The sequence below is a fragment of the Kwoniella shandongensis genome, chromosome 7, assembly GCF_008629635.2.
Source record: "Kwoniella shandongensis chromosome 7, complete sequence".
Lineage (NCBI taxonomy): Eukaryota > Fungi > Basidiomycota > Tremellomycetes > Tremellales > Cryptococcaceae > Kwoniella > Kwoniella shandongensis.
In genome coordinates, this window is record NC_089293.1 from 1,257,898 (window position 1) to 1,277,407 (window position 19,510).

Consider the following 19,510-nt stretch of genomic DNA (forward strand, 5'->3'; position numbering starts at 1 on the left):
TAATAAGGGTAACCCAGGGTAAGGACTGCATAATGTTTTTCTTTTTCTCTTTTTCTTCTTCTCTCTTTCCCTCCTGGTCTATTATTACGCGCGTCTCCTGGGATTTGTAATGTATGTACTCCGCCACACTGAATAATCCTAATGATGAGAATAGTGGTAATCCCTCCGATTCCTAACCCGACAAGGACGTGTACGTATTAGACGAGACGGTTACTGGAACGGAACTTGTTCCATTAGTTATCTGGTGTATTATACTCTCTCATACAGCCCTTGGCCCCCCTTACCTACATACACCTACACCCAACAGAACCCTTTTGACTTCACGTTCCGCCAGACGAGACATCTCCTTGTCTTTCATTTCTCAATCATCCTTCTTTCACTTCTCTACCATTGTCATCGTTATTACTTCGACTCCCCCTTTTCCATTTCATCGTCAACCTCGTCAGTCGTCAAGGTTCAATCACTGTAGCATTAGCTGTGTAGATCACCGCTTCAGCGACACGTCGATTCTCTTCACCGCCTTCCTGACGACACCACAGGTATCCGTGCTATAGTCCTGCCCACACGACTACTAGGGGGCAACCGGCGATCTCTTTTCTTTCTCGCCTAGCAGGGGCATCGCCCTTGCCACTGTTTCGAAGACATCTTCTTTATATCCCATCTCATCCATCCATCACGATTGCGATCACGATCAGCATTATCTACCACCCATCATGAGGGCGTCTCCATTACGGCCTACGGGCTTCGCGCCCCTCACAAGTCTTTTCACCCTTCTCTTGACTGCCCTTTCTGTGGCCGGTCACATCTACAATGAGTCATTGGATCCTTGGAACATCAACAAAAACAAAGGCAAGTTAGGCATCTAAAACAGATCGCGACTCCCTATTGACTTGTACTGTTTCCAGATTCGGCTGGCGTGCTTGACTTCACCACGACTCGAGATAACACCACATATACACCTTCTCCTGAAAACTGGCGGGTAAGCCGATCTCTATGTGTTTGCGTCTCTTGTTCAATCGAGCTGACTTGCTCTATTTCAGTCCCTGCCCACGTATACCCTCCTTCTCGACAAATGGATCGATGCAAAACCGGACAACAACGATTTCTTTGGCTTGAGATACGAATATGACATGCTCGAGACCCAATTACGAGCGGGAGGTGACGCAGCTGGTCTGATGGATGCAAGAGGACTGGACTACCTCCAAGCAATGGGTTACAAAGCTATCTATATTGCCGGAACCAACTTCATCAACATGCCCTGGCAATCGGATGGTGAGTCAACCTTTATTTTATCGGGGGGCTGCGTGCCTGCTAACACCGCCGTACAGGTTACTCTGCTATTGATTTCACCCTGCTTGATCCTCATTACGGTACCCTTCAGGAATGGGTAGACCTTATCGACGAGCTGCACAGGAGAGGCATGTACATTATCCTCGATTTCACTGTCGGTACCATGGGTGATTTGATCGGTTTCGAGAAGTGAGTCGCAGTCAAAACCAAACCCGCACGTCTTCGTTCGAATCGCTGATAGTCTTTGCGATCTTCAGCTATCTTAACACCTCCACTCCATTCCTCATGGATGAACATCACGCAGAGTGGAAGTTACCTCCTTATGCACCATGGGGCTTCGACAAGTATCCCGATTTCAACTTCACCAACACATACAATGAGTCCTGTACCTATCCTACCTTTTGGTTGGATGACGGTACTATCTACGACCCCGGAAAGGTGGGATGTTACGCGAGTGACTTTGATCATTACGGAGATATTGAAGCTTTCGGTGTTTTGTGAGTTTGCCATCCTGGGGCTCAGGATAGAAGGCGACGGCAAGCATAATATGGGGCAACAAGCAATTGTATCTCGTGCTGACAATGTCGTTCATACAGCCCTGACTGGCAACGACAACTGGCGAAATTCGCTTCCGTGCAAGATCGTTTGCGAGAATGGAGACCTGAAACCGCTGAGAAACTCGAAAAGTTCAGTTGCTTGACCATTCAAGCGCTCGACGTTGACGGTATCCGTATCGACAAAGCGACACAGGTCACTGTTGACTTCATGGCGAAGTGGTCCAACGCTACCCGTGCGTGCGCCAGGCAATACGGCAAGAACAATTTCTTCATTCCTGGTGAAATCACTGGTGGTGACACTTTCGGTGCTCTTTACATCGGTCGAGGTCGAACTCCCACACTCAAGCCTCCAGACTTTGCTACTGCTATCAATATGACTCAGGACCAAAACCAATATTTCCTTCGAGACGAAGGTATGGCTGGTCTTGATTCTGCCGCGTTCCACTACTCGATCTACCGTTCGCTTTGTCGATTCCTCGGTATGGACGGTAACCTCCAAGTAGCTTACGACGTCGATGTCAACTTCATCACCGCCTGGAATGAGATGGTCTCGTCGAACGAGTTCCTCAACTCTCAAACCAATGAGTTCGATCCCCGACATATGTACGGTACCGGTAACCAGGATGTGTTCCGATGGCCCGGTCTCACCAACGGTACCGAACGACAACAGCTCGGTCAGTTCGTCGCCAACTTGCTTATGCCCGGTATGCCCCTCGGTTGGTACGGTGAAGAGCAAGCATTCTACCTGCTCGATAACAGTGCCAGCAATTATCTTTACGGTCGTCAATCGATGGTTTCCAACCAGGCTTGGAAGCGTCACGGTTGTTACCGACTCGGATCAAGTCAGTACTATAACATGCCTTACGACAAAGTCTTGACTGGTTGTGACGACCCTTGGAACTCTCTCGATCACTTTGACCCTACCGCTGAGCCGTTCAGAGGTCTCAGGAACATGATGTACCTTCGAACACAATTCCCTTCTCTTCAGGATGGATTCGGTCTCACTCAGCTCGGTAACTGGACACACTTCATCCAGTTGCCTGGTTCCAACAATACCCAAACGGAATTGGGTTTGTGGTCGGTCACGCGTTCTCCCCTCACTTCCCAAACCGTTCAAGGCAACAAGTTCGGTTTCAAAACCGATGGTGTCACCAGTCAACCCGTCTGGCTTATCTACACCAACGAGAACACATCTCTCCCGTACAAATTCGATTGTAAAGGCAAGGACTGGATATCATCTCCATTCGTATCTGGAACCACGGTGCGAAATTTGTTCCACCCATACGAGAACTATACCTTGGAAGATTCCCTCAGTGCGTTCAACGATGATGACAAAGAGCCGTGGCGTGGTTGTCTTGGAGAGATCGACATGCAGCCCTTCGAATTCAAAGCTCTCGTACCTCAAAACCAATGGGTCCAACAGCCTCCCTCGTTGACCAAGTTCTACCCTGGTCACGATGCTCGAGTCCTTTCTACCGGCGCCACCACCAACGTCGACATCTACTTCGAGTTCGATACCGAGATGGACTGCAACAGTGTACAGAATGCTTTGCAACTGAAGTCTTCGATTATCGGTTCCTCCGCACAGCCAAACCTTAGTCAAGGTACTTGTGGTGTTGTCGACAACCCTGAAGTACCGTCCATTCCCAGCATTGCTCCTTCCCGATGGCGATGGTCGGGTCAGATTCAGAACGCCGCAGACGGTGTGTATGAGATCACGATCAACAGTGCCAATTCTTACGGAACCAATGTTGCTTCCAACATGGTCAGCCACTTGTTGATCCGTGTTGGTACGCACGACAACCCGATCGTTTTCCCTGACGAGGCTCAGTTCAGTGACACTCTTCTCAGTGTGTCCAACGGCGTTTATACTGTCAACCACTCGGCTCCCGGTGCCGACATGTTCCGATACTCTGCCGACTTTGGACAAACCTGGGCTGCGTGGGCGAACTACGAGACTACCAGCACTCTGAACGCCACTCTCTTCAAAGACCTCTGGTGGGATGGAGATCACGTAGTCGTACAATACTACAGCGCAATCGCCGGTTCATCGAATCAACTCGTTCACGCTGACGCCAACTGGAACGGCGGCAATCGACGATGGCCCCAGCTTCTCGCGCGAGGTAAATTCAATACCTGGGGTTATGATCTGGGTGCTTCTGCCAGCTTCGCTCTTGCTTCCGACAACACCTGGGAGTTCCCGTTATCCGCCGCGTGGCCATCATTCATTCAACTCAACGTTTGGGCTTATGATGATTACTTCTACGGTGATGTTGATGCCGACGGAGTAATTGATCGATTCCCTCCTAACTCGCAAGCCGCCAACTACCTCAACATGTCGGTCCCCCCTGCTCCCCATCTTGCATGGAACGTTGTCGTCGATGATATCACAGGTGAATGGAGCGTCACACCAGTTGGTCACCAAACGGTCACCGCTGTGGCGTTCGCGTTGCTTCTCATTATCCCGGCCATCACTGCCTTTGCCGCCGCTGCTATCTTCCGATATTCGTTCTACTCGATCAAGGTCAACAAGTGGGGTCTCAAGCCCTCCAAGGCCAGCAAAGAGACATCTTACTTCCCCATTGTTGGCGGTCACAATGAGAAGAAGGGCGAGTTGAACGAGAAGGGCGTCATGGTGTCCAGCGAAAAGCACAGCAAGGTCCCAGAAAAGATCATTGGATGGCCCGAAGACCAGAACAAGCGACGAAAGGTGCTCATTGCTACCTTGGAGTACGAGATCCTGGACTGGAAGTTAAAGGTCAAGATTGGAGGTCTTGGTGTCATGTCCACCCTTATGGGTAAAGCGATGAGCGATGTCGATTTGATTTGGGTTGTCCCCAAGGTTCAGGATATCGAATACCCTCAAGGTGATTACGCCGAGCCCATTGAGGTCATCATCTTTGGCGAACCGTACTTGATCGAGGTCGAGACACACCAGGTCGACAACATTACCTATGTCATTCTCGACAGTCCTGTCTTCCGAGCTCAGACCAAATCCGATCCTTACCCTCAACGAATGGACGACTTGAGTTCTGCCATCTTCTACTCCACTTGGAACCAGGCTATCGCAGAAGCTATCCGTCGTAACCCGATCATCGATATCTATCACGTCAACGATTATCACGGTGCCCTCGCCCCCTTGTACTTACTGCCCAAGGTCATTCCCGTCTGTCTCTCTCTTCACAACGCCGAGTTCCAGGGTCTATGGCCTCTCAGGACGAAGGACGAGATGAAGGAGGTCTGCGCTGCTTTCAACATCTCCAAGGACATCTGCAGTAAATACGTTCAGTTCGGTAACACCTTTAACTTGCTTCATGCTGCTGCCAGTTTCATCTCTCATCACCAGAAGAGTGTTGGTGTCGCTGGTGTGTCGGACAAGTACGGTAAACGATCATGGGCTCGTTACCCCGCTCTCTGGACTTTGCGAAACATCGATTCTCTTCCCAACCCCGATCCTACAGATATTGCTGCCCTTGATGAGCAGCCTTTGGCGGTCGACAAGATCGAGGTCGATGAAGAGGCTGAATCGAAGCGACCCGAACTCAAACGACAAGCGCAAGAATGGGCTGGCATCAAGCAAGATCCCAATGCCGATCTCTTCGTGTTCGTCGGTCGATGGTCTAAACAGAAGGGTGTTGACCTCATCGCCGATGTCATGCCAAGTCTGCTCGAGAAGAAGCCCAAGATTCAGCTCATTTGTGTCGGTCCCGTCATTGATCTCTATGGTCGATTCGCCGCCGAGAAGCTCGCCCGTCTTATGGAAATGTATCCGGACCGTGTCTTCTCCAAGCCTGAATTTACATCGCTTCCTCCCTACCTTTTCAGTGGTGCCGACTTTGCGCTGATCCCATCTCGAGATGAGCCCTTCGGTTTGGTCGCTGTCGAATTCGGTAGAAAGGGTGCCCTTGGTGTTGGTGCCCGTCTTGGAGGTCTCGGTCTTATGCCTGGATGGGTGAGTTTCAATTGTTGTAGATCTCGCTGACAGTGTAGTGGTTCCCTGTCGAATCGAGTGCTACCGCGCACATGCTTTCGCAATTGACCAAAACAATCAAACTCGCTCTCAAATCGTCTCCCGAAGAACGTGCTATCCTCAGAGCCCGATCTGCCGTCCAACGTTTCCCTGTCGTCGAATGGCGTCAGCGACTGGAAGACTTCCAGCGAAGAAGTATATCAACCAGTCGTCAAATTGCTGGTGCGAACGCTTGGGGTTACGATCAAGTCGATTCCAGTGCCGCTGGATTCTATGCTCAGGGCGAGACCGGAAGTGTCACTTCATTAGCTCGAGGAGAATGGGGCCGATCCACTACTCCTGATTCCACCGCTCCGAACTCGCCCATGCCCGGACATAGTCCTTTGGCGGGCGGTGACAATCCTGGTTACTTCGATCACAACGCTCCTATGGCTTCGTCCAACAACGGTCTTCTCGGTGCGGGCGGTGCAAACTATCACAAGCGGTTCGACAAGAACGCTAACCGTCAATCCGCCGAATCGTTCTACGATGAGGATCCCAACGCTTCGCCGTTGTACTATGAGGATAAACGTCGATCACAGCAAGGCAAGCCGAAGTTCTACGGCTATGACGACGAAGATGTGCCTTCGTCTCAAGGCAGTTCAGATCACGGTGACACAACTGTTGTTGGTTCCGCTAATGGTCGCGACCCAAGTGCTGCGCAATCTTACGACAACTTTTTGGCAGCAGCCAACAAGCAGTTTGCGAAGACCACTGGAGGCCGAAATGCTCCCGACCCATACTTCGATAGCAACCGACAAAGCGTTGACAGCAGTAATTTTGTCCCGTCCCGTCCATTCACTACTCACTCTCGTGTATCCTCTTTCGACTCCATCTCGTCTATTGTCGATGAGAAGAACGCTTCTCCGTTGAACAAGGCCATGGACACCTTCACCGATTCTGATGGTGAAGTTGCTCAATCTTTCGTGCAAAAATTGAGAGATCTCTCTGCGGACAACTCGAAGGGTGACTTGTGTATTGAAAAGTTCTTGATCAAGAGCGAGAAGGCTTTCTTCACCGAGATCAAGAAGGAGAAGATTTCAGGTGAGGGTTTGCGGCTCGATAATGATTTGCCAGTCTGACATCCGCGCAGCTATGAGTCTCCGATCTTCTAGGGATTCATACATGAACTCCCGAGCTCCAAGCATGATTGAAGGCTTCCGACCAGAATGTGAGTTTCCCCCAATAGTCCACACAGTCAGCCTTGACGCCCTAACCAGATACGTCTCGGGATTCTACATTAGCTCCTTACTCTATGTCTGGACACGGACATGATGACGGCGGCGACCATCACTACAACGGTGGTGATATGTACGATGAGCCTGGACCTCCCGAGACCCAAATGACTCGACTCCAGATCTTCATGGGTCGACAGATTGGTGGATGGCCTCTATACACGATTATTATCTCTCTTGGTCAACTGCTCTCTGCTGTAAGTGCTATTAACCCTCCAGTGAAGAATGACGACTGATCACTTGTTATCAGACTTCATTCCAATTGAGTTTGCTTGGTGGTTCAAACACCCAAACTCAAGTTGATCTGTACATCATCTGCTCCATCTTCGTCGTTTCAACATTGGCCTGGTACACCCTTTTCAGGATGAAGCCTTCCGTGTGGTGTCTGTCTTTGCCATGGGTTATGTAAGTCCATCGTGATTCTTTGCTCAGCGCATGGCTGACGCCTCATCAGCTTCTCCATCGCCTTCTTGCTTATCGGATTCCCATCGCTTCACGGAGTGTTCTTGCCACCTCACAAAGCCATCACCCGAGTCGCAACATACCTTTACGCTTCTGCATCTTCTGCCGGTTTCCTATTCTTTGGTCTCAACTTCGGTGAAGAGGCTGGTGCAGCTACGGAAGTTTGGGTCATGCGAGCGTGTATCGTTCAAGGTCTGCAGCAGATTTGGGGTGAGTATCTCTAATATTGTTAATCGGACCAGGTCACTGATATTGTCGCTTGATGTGCAGTGTCCGCGCTCTGGTACTGGGGTTACACGTTGAACGGAACCGACCCGCAGTCCTACATCCCTTCGCGAATCATCCTCTACATCACCTGGCCTCTCGCTGTCATTTCGGCTGTGTTCGCGTACCTCATGTTTATGGGTGTACCCGAATATTACAGGCAGATCCCACCTTATGTGCCCAACTTCTTCAAGACTTTGTTCCGAAGGAAGTTGGTCATCTGGTTCTTGATCTCTGAGATCCTGCGAGATTACTGGTTGTCTGGTCCTTAGTGAGTTGTTCTTGCAGATTCCCGATTCGAGCGCGTTTCTAACGAACAAACACCTACAGCGGACGAAGTTGGCAGTTCTTGTGGGCGGCTGCCGATGTCCCCAAGTGGGCGGTAGTGATCATGATCGGTATCTTCTTCATTGGTATCTGGGGTCTTCTTATGGGTCTCCTTATCAGTAAGTGATCAGGTCTTTGTGTGTTACGACTTGTGCTTACGTTGCGCTTGCGATTATAGAATACTCCAAGATCCACTCATGGCTCATGCCTGTATTCGCTATCGGTCTCGGATGTCCTCGATGGTGTCAGATGTGGTGGGGTACTTCTGGGATGGGTCTTTACCTCCCTTGGGGTGGAGCTGCCGGACCATACCTCGGTACCTGTTTGTGGCTCTGGCTCGGTGTGTTGGACGCAATCCAGGGTTGTGGTTTGGGTATGATCCTGCTCCAAACTCTCTCTCGTCTGCATGTTTGTGCCACCCTCGCCGGTGCGCAATTGCTTGGTTCTCTGATCGTCATGCTTGCAAGGTGAGTCACTTGGTTGATCCCCACCATATGATCGCATTGCTGATGGGTGTTGTCTTGTGCAGAGCGACTGCCCCAGACAAGGTCGGCCCCGGAAACGTATTCCCTAATCCTGCAATCTGGGATGTCGGAGGAACCGGTCGACACAACCCTCTTGCTCATTACGAGTTCTGGTTGTGTCTCGTCTGCCAGATCGTGATTGTCATTGGATACGCCTTCTTCTTCAGACGAGAGCAATTGAGTAAACCTTAGATGGGATGTTCAAGGGAACAGGGAAGGAAGAGGCGGAGGTAGACGTGCAGGGGTCGGAGGCGGAGGAATTCAAACTTACATATACACACAACAACAACATATATATATCACGAAACGAAAAATGAACCAGAACGAAAAGAGTTATTCCCCCCTTTACACACAATCACGTTTCTAGCTAGTTTAGCATTATTTATGGATTATGGACAATGATGTGATGAGATGAGATGCGATACGAATGATGTTTTGGTTATCTGGTTATCTTGGGGACAGACTACAAATTGGGCTTGGACAAAGAATATCAACATGTCATCGTCGAGAGCGCAGACACGCGAATACGGGGCTCCTATATCTTGACACTTGGCAAGATGGACCATTCAGACTTTGCACTCTTCTTTCTCTTTTCTTCGTTCCCATTCAAACTATCTCAGTGATCCTACTCTGCACTATTCTCGATACCGTGCACCGCCGCAAGGAGAAGCACTTGCAGCTTGCAACTGCCATCTTTGGTGGGATACCGCATCGCCCGCCCCCGTGAACAACGACTTCCATCGAAATCAAGTCGACCAATTAATTCCCGGCACCTCCTCAACCCGGTAGTATATATCTCTATCAACCGTCACCCACTTCCCCACTTGGTCAAGGTTCCATCGATATCAGCGCTTGCTGCGTACTGTCAGCTGCTTTGCTTTCGATCACAATGTCAGACTCTGAAGATGATTTCATGTCTGACAAATTCCTCGTCGACCCTTCCTCTTCCTCTTCCTCAGGGAACAAGAAAAGGACGACAAAACCGATAGAAGACTCTGCAACTGCGACATATACAGCTCGACGTTCTGCTCAAGCACTGAAAAACCTCCGAGCGGGACAGGCGAAGAATCAGCTCAAATTGAAAGATCTGGAAGAGATTCAACGGAGGAAAGGATTAGAAACGAGTTTGTTCGAGCAAAATGATCTTGCGAGTGGTAGTGGAGGTGGAGGTGGAGCTGGAGGAGGGGGGAATAAGGCAATGGAGTTGATGATGAAGATGGGATGGAAAGTTGGTGAAGGATTAGGTAAAAAAAGATCCCCATCTCCACCTGCGCAAGACCAAGACCGAGACCGAGACCAAGCCAAACGAACCAAAGTGTCATTCGGCGACGACGAAGAAGAAGAAGAAGATGCAGTTCCTCGAGGTGGAATTGGTTCAAGACCAAAGTCTAAGAAACCAAGTTTTCTTCCCACATCCAACACCGAGGCGTCAACAACGACGAAAGGTCGACTTGAACCAATTCGAATATCAATGTGGTCCGGTCGTACGGGTCTCTCTGCCCGTCCACCCTCTCCTCCCCCACTGCCTGAGATAGGTGCCAATATGGCCGGACGCAATCCGGACGCTTTGGACCCTGCGAAGATGGAAAGGTTGGGGAAGGAGACGGAGGGGTTTAGAGAGAGACAGAGGAGAGAGTGGGCGGATAAAGAGAGGGAGAGGAAAGGGTCGAAGGCGAGAGAGAGGTTGAGAGAGTTTGACGCGGAGAAGGGTGTCAAGGTGAGTGATGTCTTGGATCTCGGAATATTCCAGCTCCACTCCAGGTGTTCGATTAGATTGGACCTGGAACTCCGCCCTCCGCCTGCGGTGAGGTACAGAGAGCGAGCGCAGGTCATTGCTCCGCTTGTCAAGCTATTCGCACTAGATCGAAAAGCCATCGGCTGACCACTTCTTGATCATCCTCCAGTTCCACCCACTCCACGTTTTCCCCTCCGACCCACTCGGCACCCTCCCCCGTCCATTACTCCGTCTCATCTACCCATCCCAAGTCCTTTCCCCCTCTCGTTCTCGTTCTCCCTCTCCCGATCCTATCGTGTCTCATGGAAAAGAAGAAAACCTCTCAGCTGCCGAGAGGATGAGAGAGCAAATACGGAGGGACATGTTATCGGACTTAGCAGGCGATGATGACGATGATGAGGAAGAGGGCGTAGTGAGATTTGGTACTGGTACGGAGACTATCACGGAGAAGAAGGCGCATGGTGATGATCAATTGAGAGGGAGAGGGAAGACGAAGGACGAGTACGAAGGTGTGAAATGGGAGGAACATGTCCCAGGCGTCAAGAGGGTTTTATCGATGGATGTGAGTGTGGTCAGAAACCAGCGTCTCGTAAATGTGCTGATCCGACTTTCATCACTCCTGCAGCCCGCCACATACCTCACTTTCGTGGTCGACCAACTCCGACACGAACATATGTTCTGCTTCTGGTGCGCATACAAGTATAAATCGTTCGGGGAGATGGAAGGACCTGGAGGATGTCCGGGAGAAGAGGAAGATGATCATTAGTCTCGGCCGTGTAGGTGTTGAGAAAGAGTTGTACATAGGTCTCGACGTTGTTTGTCATATGGACTACGCCAAGTGCATGACGTTCTCGCTCAACAATACGACAGCCTCAAGTTGATGCAGTCTGAATCATGAAGTGCCGTCTCCGAGTTACGGAAAGATGCATACAACACAAGGGTATATTAGTGCAGGATATAAACAAATGTGAATACTTCACTCTCCCGCTTCAATATCTCGAGGCAATCTCCTTCCTCTTCTTCCTTTCCAACTTTGCCACACCCTCTTCCAGCGCTTCGAGTTGATGATGTAAATCCAGGAACAGTTCTGAAGCCGTGTCGGTCTATCCCATCCCATCACATATCAGCTCAGACAATAGGATATGATCACCTTGCCTAAGCCAGAGGAAGGATGGTACTTACGAACTCGTTATATCGCATGAGGAGATGACCGACTTCATTTCGTGCCTTGTCCAACTCTGTTCCTTGTTTTGTGGATTCTTGCATGGCTTTGACCAACTCCCCTCGGAGGGGTATGAGCTCTAACCAGCGTTTAATTCAAGTCAGCGAGTAACTCCGATCAGAACACCTCGAGGGAACGAACACATGTCGTTCTTGCGAGACAAAGTATGGGCACGACGTGCGGCAGAAGTATGGACAATGAACCTGGCAGTCGAGACAAGACTCACCTTCCAAGTCCCCACTACCTTCCACTCCTCTTCCTTTGAGTATTTCTACTTCCCTCAAATCACGTTCGGCCGTCGTTATATCCCCCGCTGCTTCTAATATCATAGCCAACTTGACAGAATCAGGAAGAAGATCTTCCTCCCTAATGGATTGCGATTGCGTGCTCGGTGTTACGCTCGGATCGTCGTTCTGCGCCGAGGGGTTGGAGGCGGTTGGTAAGGTGAGTAGGGGGAGATATTGATTATCTGAAACCAACCATAAAAGGATGGATACCCATTGTGAGCGCTAGGACACGATATGCGAAGAAGCGGAAAGATGCTCTTAAGTCCCGACAGATGGTAGGAGGACCACTGATGCCACACTTACATCCATCGATCAACCGTTTGATACCCTCACTACTCGAGCCCAACCTCTCTAGACTTTCTTGTACATCTCTCAATCTACGCGTCGCGGGTTTGCCCACAGTTGACGTTGAATGTGATGGTGTTTCACTGATGGAGTTTGGGACACCAAACAATTGCGCTTCGATCGTGCGTATTCGCAAGTCTAACGGGAGGAGGGGGGATTGCGCCATTGTTTAAACAAGTTATGATAACGATAGATGCCTAAGTCCATCTTAAGAAGAAGAAGCAAGAGGTCATTTGTTATTGCTGCGCTACAAGTGAACGTGTTTCAACCCTCGGTCACGTGATCTCGGCTACGAGCGAAGTTGCAACTACGAGTCAGTCATCAACTTCTTCGCCGCTTACCACTGGATTCTATTCCCTTGAAACAGACAGCATAAACCTAGCATTAGTCTCTCAACCTCAGCACCGAGACTCCTAAAGACTACCGAAGCTATCCAACTTTATCGTTATGCCGACTTCCCTCCGTGCTAGACCTCTGTTTGGAGGTGCGATCTCGCTCGAACTCCCTGGCTCATATCTCGATGCGAGGTGAGTGATTGTGAAGTTGACATGTACGCCTCAAACACATGCTCTTGCGATGTAGATCGAGAGCACTTTTTGCCTTTCTCTTCACCTGTGTTAGCTCTTGACCTAGCTCGATATGGAACTATCACCCTGCCCATGTGCTAACTTGCCCATCTTCACGCTCTTAGCGACCTTCGTCAGATTCCCGACAATCAAGAAGTCTTCTTATCCTCTACATCAGACACAGCTGTCGTCCTCGAAGTGCTAGGTATGGTAGAAGATGGTCTGGCCAGTACAGATCTGTGGGAAGCTATCAAGTGAGTGGGGTAGTCCATCGTGCTCTATGTTGTCCTCTCCTTCTACTCGTCTGGTGAAAGTCTGCTGGGCTATCCCGGTCTTCCTCGGTCAAGTGGACTACCTCTCTCATGTGTTGCCTTGGGTATGGGCGACAAATCTCCTCTTGTCTTCCTTACCAATTGTCATAATTGTCACCGGTTTCAGCGCAAAAATGAGAGCTAACGTCTGAGCATCTTCGTTGCTCTTGTTAGATTCCACTTCTCCTCAATAGCGCACGACAACGCCTCTCTCCAATCTACAATCCTCACTTCCCCACCCTCTTCTTCCAACCCTATCCCATCCCGTCCTTCTTCTCTATCAAACCCTTCAACACCCGCTCCTCTGACTTTATACGGCACACAACTTATTCACAAATTCTCTCATAATCCCTCTGGCGCACCTCGACCAGGCCACGAGAGCGACGAACCTGATAAAGTGTGGATAGCCGTAGCGTTATGGAGAATATGGTTGGAAGAAGGAGGAAGGAAGAAGAAGGCAGACGTGGTATTGAGCGTTAATGTCAACTTGAGTGCGGAGGCGGGTGAGGGTGAAGGGGAGAAGGAAAGGTCGATTGTGGAAGGTTGGTTTGAGAGAGCGGTGGGGAGTTTGAGAATATTAGATTGGGGTTTGTTTGGTGATGCAGAGTAAGGAAAGAGGAAAAGGGAACAGGGAATAGGGAGGTAGTATCAAAACTGAGGGAAGTATCAGACCCAAGTAGTAGCAACGATGCTTCCCCCACTGAATAGCTAGTATTCGTCGGTGCCGCAAGTTGTGAGCACAGAGAGCTGTCAACCTTGCGCAGTCGAGCGACAACAGAACAACCTCGGCACATGAACAAATGCATACAATGGTTTCTCTTCTGCTTTATGAGAGAATCGATCAGACAAACTATGACACGCCATGCGAAACTGCCTCGCCGTCGCCCTGCCTCACGATGAACTTCTACAACCTGACTTGGACTCAACAACGGCCACCCAACGCGTAGCACACTACGCCAAGTATCTGTAACTTCCCATATCTTCCGTTCGTTCCAGATACTCTCTCTATAACCAAAAGACGCAAGGTCAGCATATTTCCCTTCACTCCGACGGATCTACGCGGTGGCGTCACTCACGTCGATCAACCCCTCAATACGCTTCTTGATCAATGACATGGAAGGACTGAACCTTGACGCGAGTTGATGTGCCACTTCTGAGATCAGATCGTTATGTGACATGGTCTTTCTGTCTTTCATGACTCGAACGATGCAAGCCTGTGGAAACAATGCCATTAGCTCTCTCTATCAACGATGAACGCTATCACCTTTGGTGAGAGTGCCAATGATGACACTTAGACAAGCGACAGAAAACACTCACCTCGACTTGATGTCGTCTCTCCTCATCCACCATCCCCTGCGTTTCTTCCCTCTCTTTCGTACTCTCCACCTTGCTTGCCACCTGCATGATCTTGATTCTCGCTAGTGGACTCGTGAATGCTTCGTTGAACTCAAACTTGTCGGTAGGATTGACATCCCGACCCTTCGGGATCTTAGTGAGGACTCTGAACTTGGCACAGGCCAACGATTGCAGCGTTCGGACTAGGTCGCCATCTGGCAAATCCGTCGCTGCTTTGATATCCTACCGAGCATATTTGCAATCAGCTATGCTCTTGACGAAAGTGATAATAAGGATAGCTCACGGGATACGACAGGAATTCTCCCGCCTTGACTCCCTCAAATAATAGTAGCACCACAAGCGCGTGTGTCGACACGTTCAGATCGTGACTTCTGGACTTGAACCGCACTTTCACATCCGCCGTTCCCAGATTGCCTTGCCATGTCAAACGACGACCGCTATGTCTCGAATCGTAATACCTCTGGAAAGTGTCCATACCAGGACGGAGCTGAACCGAAAAGATACATGTGGAAGTTGCGACGATAGGCTGGGGCCAATATGATGCAGTGAGCACGTTGACTGAAAGGTCGAAGGGTATTTGCTGCTAAAATAGTCAGCATGCATATCTACCGATGTGAAGATGGGCACTTACGCCGTGTCGATTCAGATAATTTCTGAACGAGTTGCCAGATTCCGCTGACAAACGCATGTCTGTGAACATGCCTTCCAGCTTCTGAGTGAATTGGAAACCCCTGCAATCGATCTTTATCAGCGTATGCCCCATGTCCATCAGGTGTCACACTCACATTTCCACCTTGAGCTTGGCGACCATTCCCCTCTCGGCATCGTCAGATGCACTTCTCCCATACAACAACCGTCTAGCGAGATGGTTCTTGTAATATCGCTCAAACCTGTCTTTATCCGTCAAGAATCGGAAAAGTACGATGGTCTTCTCCAACGCAACCTCAATTTCGTCCTCGGTTTTCTGCAAACAGTCGCTCAGCCTTGCCTTGCAGTAAGAGCGGGGACTACTCACTGCCTTTGTTCCCTTCTTGAGGTTCTCGTCAATGAAAAGGGACAGATATTCTGGCGCTCTCTGATTGGCATTGATGAACGATTGGAAAGCCTGCCCAAACAAACAATTAGCAAGATCCATTCCAGGATAACGATCGTCTTCACTTACCTCGTTAATCGAGATCTGCACATTCATATCACCTCCAAACGCCTGTTCCAAGATCCTATCAAACTTGTCTTTCAGATCAAGGACATCTTGAACCCATCTCAACGCGGCACTGAGAGCATTAGCCGCAGGGCTGGTCCCAGTCGCCTTCGCCTTTCCTTTGCCTTTCGGATCGACGCCGCCATTTGCTTCCCCATCACCACCTTCCATAGCTTGGTCATTATCCTGTCCAATCGTACTAGGACCTGGGGCGTCGGCTCTGTCGACTGTCCCTTCGTTGACCGTCTTCCCTCTTTCTTCGATATCCGCTCGGAGAGCGGCTCGGAGCTGTTGTTTGCCCTCGTCATTTGGCACTCGTAGGAACAGAATGTAGAGCCTTCTGAGATCTCCAATACGGTCGGAATCGAGCATCGTGACGAGACCTGAACCAGGCATGTTGAGAACGCTTTGAAGATGAGGTGTCAGGAGGTTTGCGACGAGCAGATCTTGCAGCTGGGTGTGAGTGAGGGTAGAGAGGTAGTGTACTGTTCGATCTGCTTCTTCCGCTAGTCGCCTTTCCACCTGTCGTGCGCTTTGTCAGCTTTGCACATAGAGCTCACCGTGGTTGGTGGCGCTATTCACTCACGTTACGAAGGTACTGCGGCGCATCACCCATCTCCAACATTTCCATCGCTTCCAATTTGTAAAAGTCTGCACTCCTTCTCAAGAACTCTGGCTCAAAGTCCATCAAATAGACGTTCTTCCCTCCCTCTCGTTCCGGAACATTGAGCCGAAGTAAGATATCTGTACATTCGCGTACTGTCGATCGGGTGATAGTCTCGCCATCTCGTTCGAGCTGGACTTGAGAGAGAAGTGTCGCGATGAGATGTGTATGGATAGGATGTGTGGAAGAGCGGATGATATGGTTCAAGAACAAGGTGAGACCGACTTCATATATTGGAGGTACACCAGCTGCAGCAGTATACACTTTGTCCTGTAGAACAGAGTCAGACAATGCACTCAGGCTGGTTCGAGCAAAGCGACGTGATCGACTTACCATGTATTTTAGCACGTCCTTGAGTTTCCTCATACTGCCAGTATGATCCTCCCAAACCCCTTTTACAGCTTTCAAGAACCTATCCCCTTCCATCGCTCTTTCGACAGCCTCTGCGCCATCTCCTAACTTTCCAGCCCCACGCGTACCCCCACTTCTCGGAAACGTAGGGACAATCTTCTCCTCTGCCAATCGATCAAGATGTTCCGCGACCAATGCTTTCACTCCGCTATATAGCTGATCACCGTCTACGAATCAACAGCATAAGTCAGCTAAAGATTACAAGAGCTTCCACGTGTGTAGGCAACTCACGCTTGAAGAGGACCATGTTATAGGCATATCGATAATGCTCTTCGAAAGACAACTTTGACGCGTTATGATTCTGAATCTCGCGGATAGCATTCGACAACTTGGTCCACGTATCTTTGATAGATGTATCGGGACCAATCTGGAGGAGAGTATCGTTAGCATGAAAGGCTCAGTACGATTTGTAGTTGCAACGTATTTTGCTCACCTTCTTTGGCGGTCTCTGTGTTGGTGATGATGAAACGGGGATCCCAGTTAGCAGGTCGTCTTTCCAGCGGCGACAGGTAGCGCAACGTACGATTTTGGGTTTACCGCGTCGAGCGGCTCCCATTGACATTGCCATGGCGTTGCGATCGAGCTTGACGCGGAGAGCACGAGGCAAGTATGTGTGAGAGAGATAAGAGAAGGAGAAGTAGAAGTGTATTTATGATTAAGACCGGTGATGATGGAGGTTGGAGGTTGAAATTGAGTGGATGAACTTGGACTTCTGTTGCCGGAACAAACGTAAACCGTCAATCCCATCTTTTTCATCTTTGACATTACTTTTACTATCCAACGCAAAAGGCTCAGAGCAGTCTTCCAACACACAAAAATGAGCATGTCTCGCAATGCGCTGTACGTCTTGCGTATGGTCTTGCAAGGTCAAGGGCGATCAGCATCGGTTCGATCCCTCTCCACTGCCGCATTAGCGAGGGATGTCGACATCTCCTCCTCTTCCTCGCCCACAACCTCGTCTTCGAATACGGTCGAAGCTACAGCCACTTCCTCTTCCTCCAGCTCAACTCCATCGTTTATCGATTCATTTCTTGAACCCGAATCACCAGAATATACCACCGTCTCACTCACACTCCCTCCACGTCAATTTCATGCCGATCCAATCCCTTGGCCGACCCTCTTCCCCCATCATCATCACGCAACTGGAAAAAAACAGAAATTCTGTGATCCGCTCTATCGACTCGTCATCACCCGCCAATACGACGACGCCTTGCGGATATACGAGGAACTGAAAGACCACGGCGTGCATATACAACATCGACATATCTATTTGGACGCAGCTACGGCCGCATTGAGAAGAGGGAAGAGAGCTGCTTTCTTGAGATGGTTGGAATTGTATCCCAACAGACCGGCAACTTCGAATCATCCTGGTTTGAAATCGATCTGGCAACCTATCATTCATCAAGTTGCAACCAACAGCAAGGGAGATACGAAATTGCTCTTTCGTTTTTTAAATGTCACCGCCGAGAAAGGTTTGACACCGACAATTTTACCACCTCTTCTACCCCAACTCGCCTTCACTTTGCCCCCGCACGAGAGTCGTGATATCCTCGAACAGGTCGTAGCTACCTACCGGGGCGCTACGACCTCGAGCACTTCGACAAGCGTCAAAGCGACAATACAAGAGGAGGTTGTGTCGCAACAAGTCGGGAAATGGTGGTCTACCTATCTTCGACAATTACTCGTTGCAGGATGGGATGAGGCTGCGCAACGACTGTATGAGAGCCCTCCGAATGGATTGATATGGGATGAGTTTACCGACAAAGTTGCTCGTGAGGAACTTGGCTTGTCTTCGATAACTATCGATCAGCTGGCAGACGACTCAATGTCTTCCGACTCAACGTCACTTGCAACCCACATCCGAGCGGCATTACACGACCTGCCTACGCCCAATCACTTAGCCGCACTCATCAGGACTCTGTCCCAGGAAGAAGTGCACACTCATTACCCCACATTACTAGCCCGATTCGAACGTCGTTTCACCAGACCGCCGACTACCCATCGTGATCGAACTACCCCCACTATACAACATCGTCTTTGGTTACACGCTGAGATCATCAATCTGCAACGTGAAGGACGACACAAACATGCCTTGGAGCTGTTTCAAAATCGATTTATATGGTCAGGTTTACCCGATCATCCCTCATTCCTATCTTCCTCCGACTCGGTATCACAACGATGTTATCCCACAATCCAGATCATCACGACAATACTACCTTCACTTCTTCAGACTCTACCTCAACCAGTCGAAGAATCAATTATGGCATACCATCATTTGTATCTCGATCTGATATCTAGCCTACCCCCATCCCTTCGACCTACATCCACAACTCATGCTGTATTCCTACGACACATCACCAAGTTTGTCGGTCCAGCAGCTGGACTCAACGCTCTGCGAACACTAGAAGATAGAGGTTGTGCACTAGACGAAGCTTGTCATGCTGCCGTGCTCTACTCTCTCGGAGGGAGAAGAAGGACGCATCAGATGTATCAGCTCCTCGAAGAGATGGAGGGAGAACGTGGTGTAGGTGTTAGCAGGAGGACGTATAGAGGCTTGGTAGCGATTTTGGTCAAGACGGGTTTGGGAGAAGATGCCGAGAAAGTGTTTTGGAGAGCGAGGAAGAGGTTGGGAACAGACGATGTGTTGGAGGATTTGGTAATAGATTAGGTGTGAAAGCTGCACCTTGACCTCAGTACCCCATTGTCAGATACAAGCCAGTGCACAATGTACTTCATACTGCATGCAA

At 49.8% G+C, this 19,510-nt stretch overlaps 6 protein-coding genes across 6 annotated transcripts; 4 read left to right on the forward strand and 2 right to left on the reverse strand.

The window, feature by feature from the left end:
- Window positions 1–713: 713 nt before the first annotated feature.
- On the forward strand, window positions 714–8,860 carry CI109_104338 (uncharacterized protein; the record flags this gene model as incomplete). Its single annotated transcript, XM_065967478.1, has 15 exons — window positions 714–849; window positions 906–979; window positions 1,041–1,272; window positions 1,329–1,479; window positions 1,548–1,787; window positions 1,887–5,757; window positions 5,838–6,900; window positions 6,950–7,027; window positions 7,101–7,288; window positions 7,342–7,496; window positions 7,546–7,763; window positions 7,824–8,088; window positions 8,148–8,263; window positions 8,323–8,611; window positions 8,674–8,860. The coding sequence occupies 15 exons, from the start codon at window positions 714–716 to the stop codon at window positions 8,858–8,860; spliced, it is 7,263 nt and encodes a 2,420-aa protein (XP_065823550.1).
- Window positions 8,861–9,557: 697 nt separating this feature from the next.
- On the forward strand, window positions 9,558–11,169 carry CI109_104339 (uncharacterized protein; the record flags this gene model as incomplete). The annotated part of the gene is made up of 3 exons (XM_032005415.1): window positions 9,558–10,385; window positions 10,573–10,965; window positions 11,029–11,169. 3 exons carry the CDS (start codon window positions 9,558–9,560, stop codon window positions 11,167–11,169), a joined length of 1,362 nt encoding a protein of 453 aa, XP_031860376.1.
- A 223-nt stretch (window positions 11,170–11,392) lies between these two features.
- On the reverse strand, window positions 11,393–12,423 carry CI109_104340 (uncharacterized protein; the record flags this gene model as incomplete). Its single annotated transcript, XM_032005414.1, has 4 exons — window positions 11,393–11,506; window positions 11,586–11,704; window positions 11,852–12,094; window positions 12,216–12,423. The coding sequence occupies 4 exons, from the start codon at window positions 12,421–12,423 to the stop codon at window positions 11,393–11,395; spliced, it is 684 nt and encodes a 227-aa protein (XP_031860375.1).
- A 281-nt stretch (window positions 12,424–12,704) lies between these two features.
- Window positions 12,705–13,744, forward strand: CI109_104341 (uncharacterized protein; the record flags this gene model as incomplete). The annotated part of the gene is made up of 3 exons (XM_032005413.1): window positions 12,705–12,784; window positions 12,949–13,077; window positions 13,309–13,744. The coding sequence occupies 3 exons, from the start codon at window positions 12,705–12,707 to the stop codon at window positions 13,742–13,744; spliced, it is 645 nt and encodes a 214-aa protein (XP_031860374.1).
- Window positions 13,745–14,085: 341 nt separating this feature from the next.
- Window positions 14,086–17,331, reverse strand: CI109_104342 (uncharacterized protein; the record flags this gene model as incomplete). The annotated part of the gene is made up of 13 exons (XM_032005412.1): window positions 14,086–14,139; window positions 14,211–14,348; window positions 14,452–14,712; window positions 14,774–15,070; window positions 15,122–15,221; window positions 15,276–15,454; window positions 15,506–15,595; window positions 15,653–16,210; window positions 16,275–16,622; window positions 16,686–16,930; window positions 16,995–17,130; window positions 17,197–17,211; window positions 17,287–17,331. The coding sequence occupies 13 exons, from the start codon at window positions 17,329–17,331 to the stop codon at window positions 14,086–14,088; spliced, it is 2,466 nt and encodes an 821-aa protein (XP_031860373.1).
- Window positions 17,332–17,580: 249 nt separating this feature from the next.
- CI109_104343 (uncharacterized protein) lies at window positions 17,581–19,431 on the forward strand (the record flags this gene model as incomplete). Its single annotated transcript, XM_032005411.1, has 1 exon — window positions 17,581–19,431. The coding sequence occupies one exon, from the start codon at window positions 17,581–17,583 to the stop codon at window positions 19,429–19,431; it is 1,851 nt and encodes a 616-aa protein (XP_031860372.1).
- Window positions 19,432–19,510: the final 79 nt, after the last annotated feature.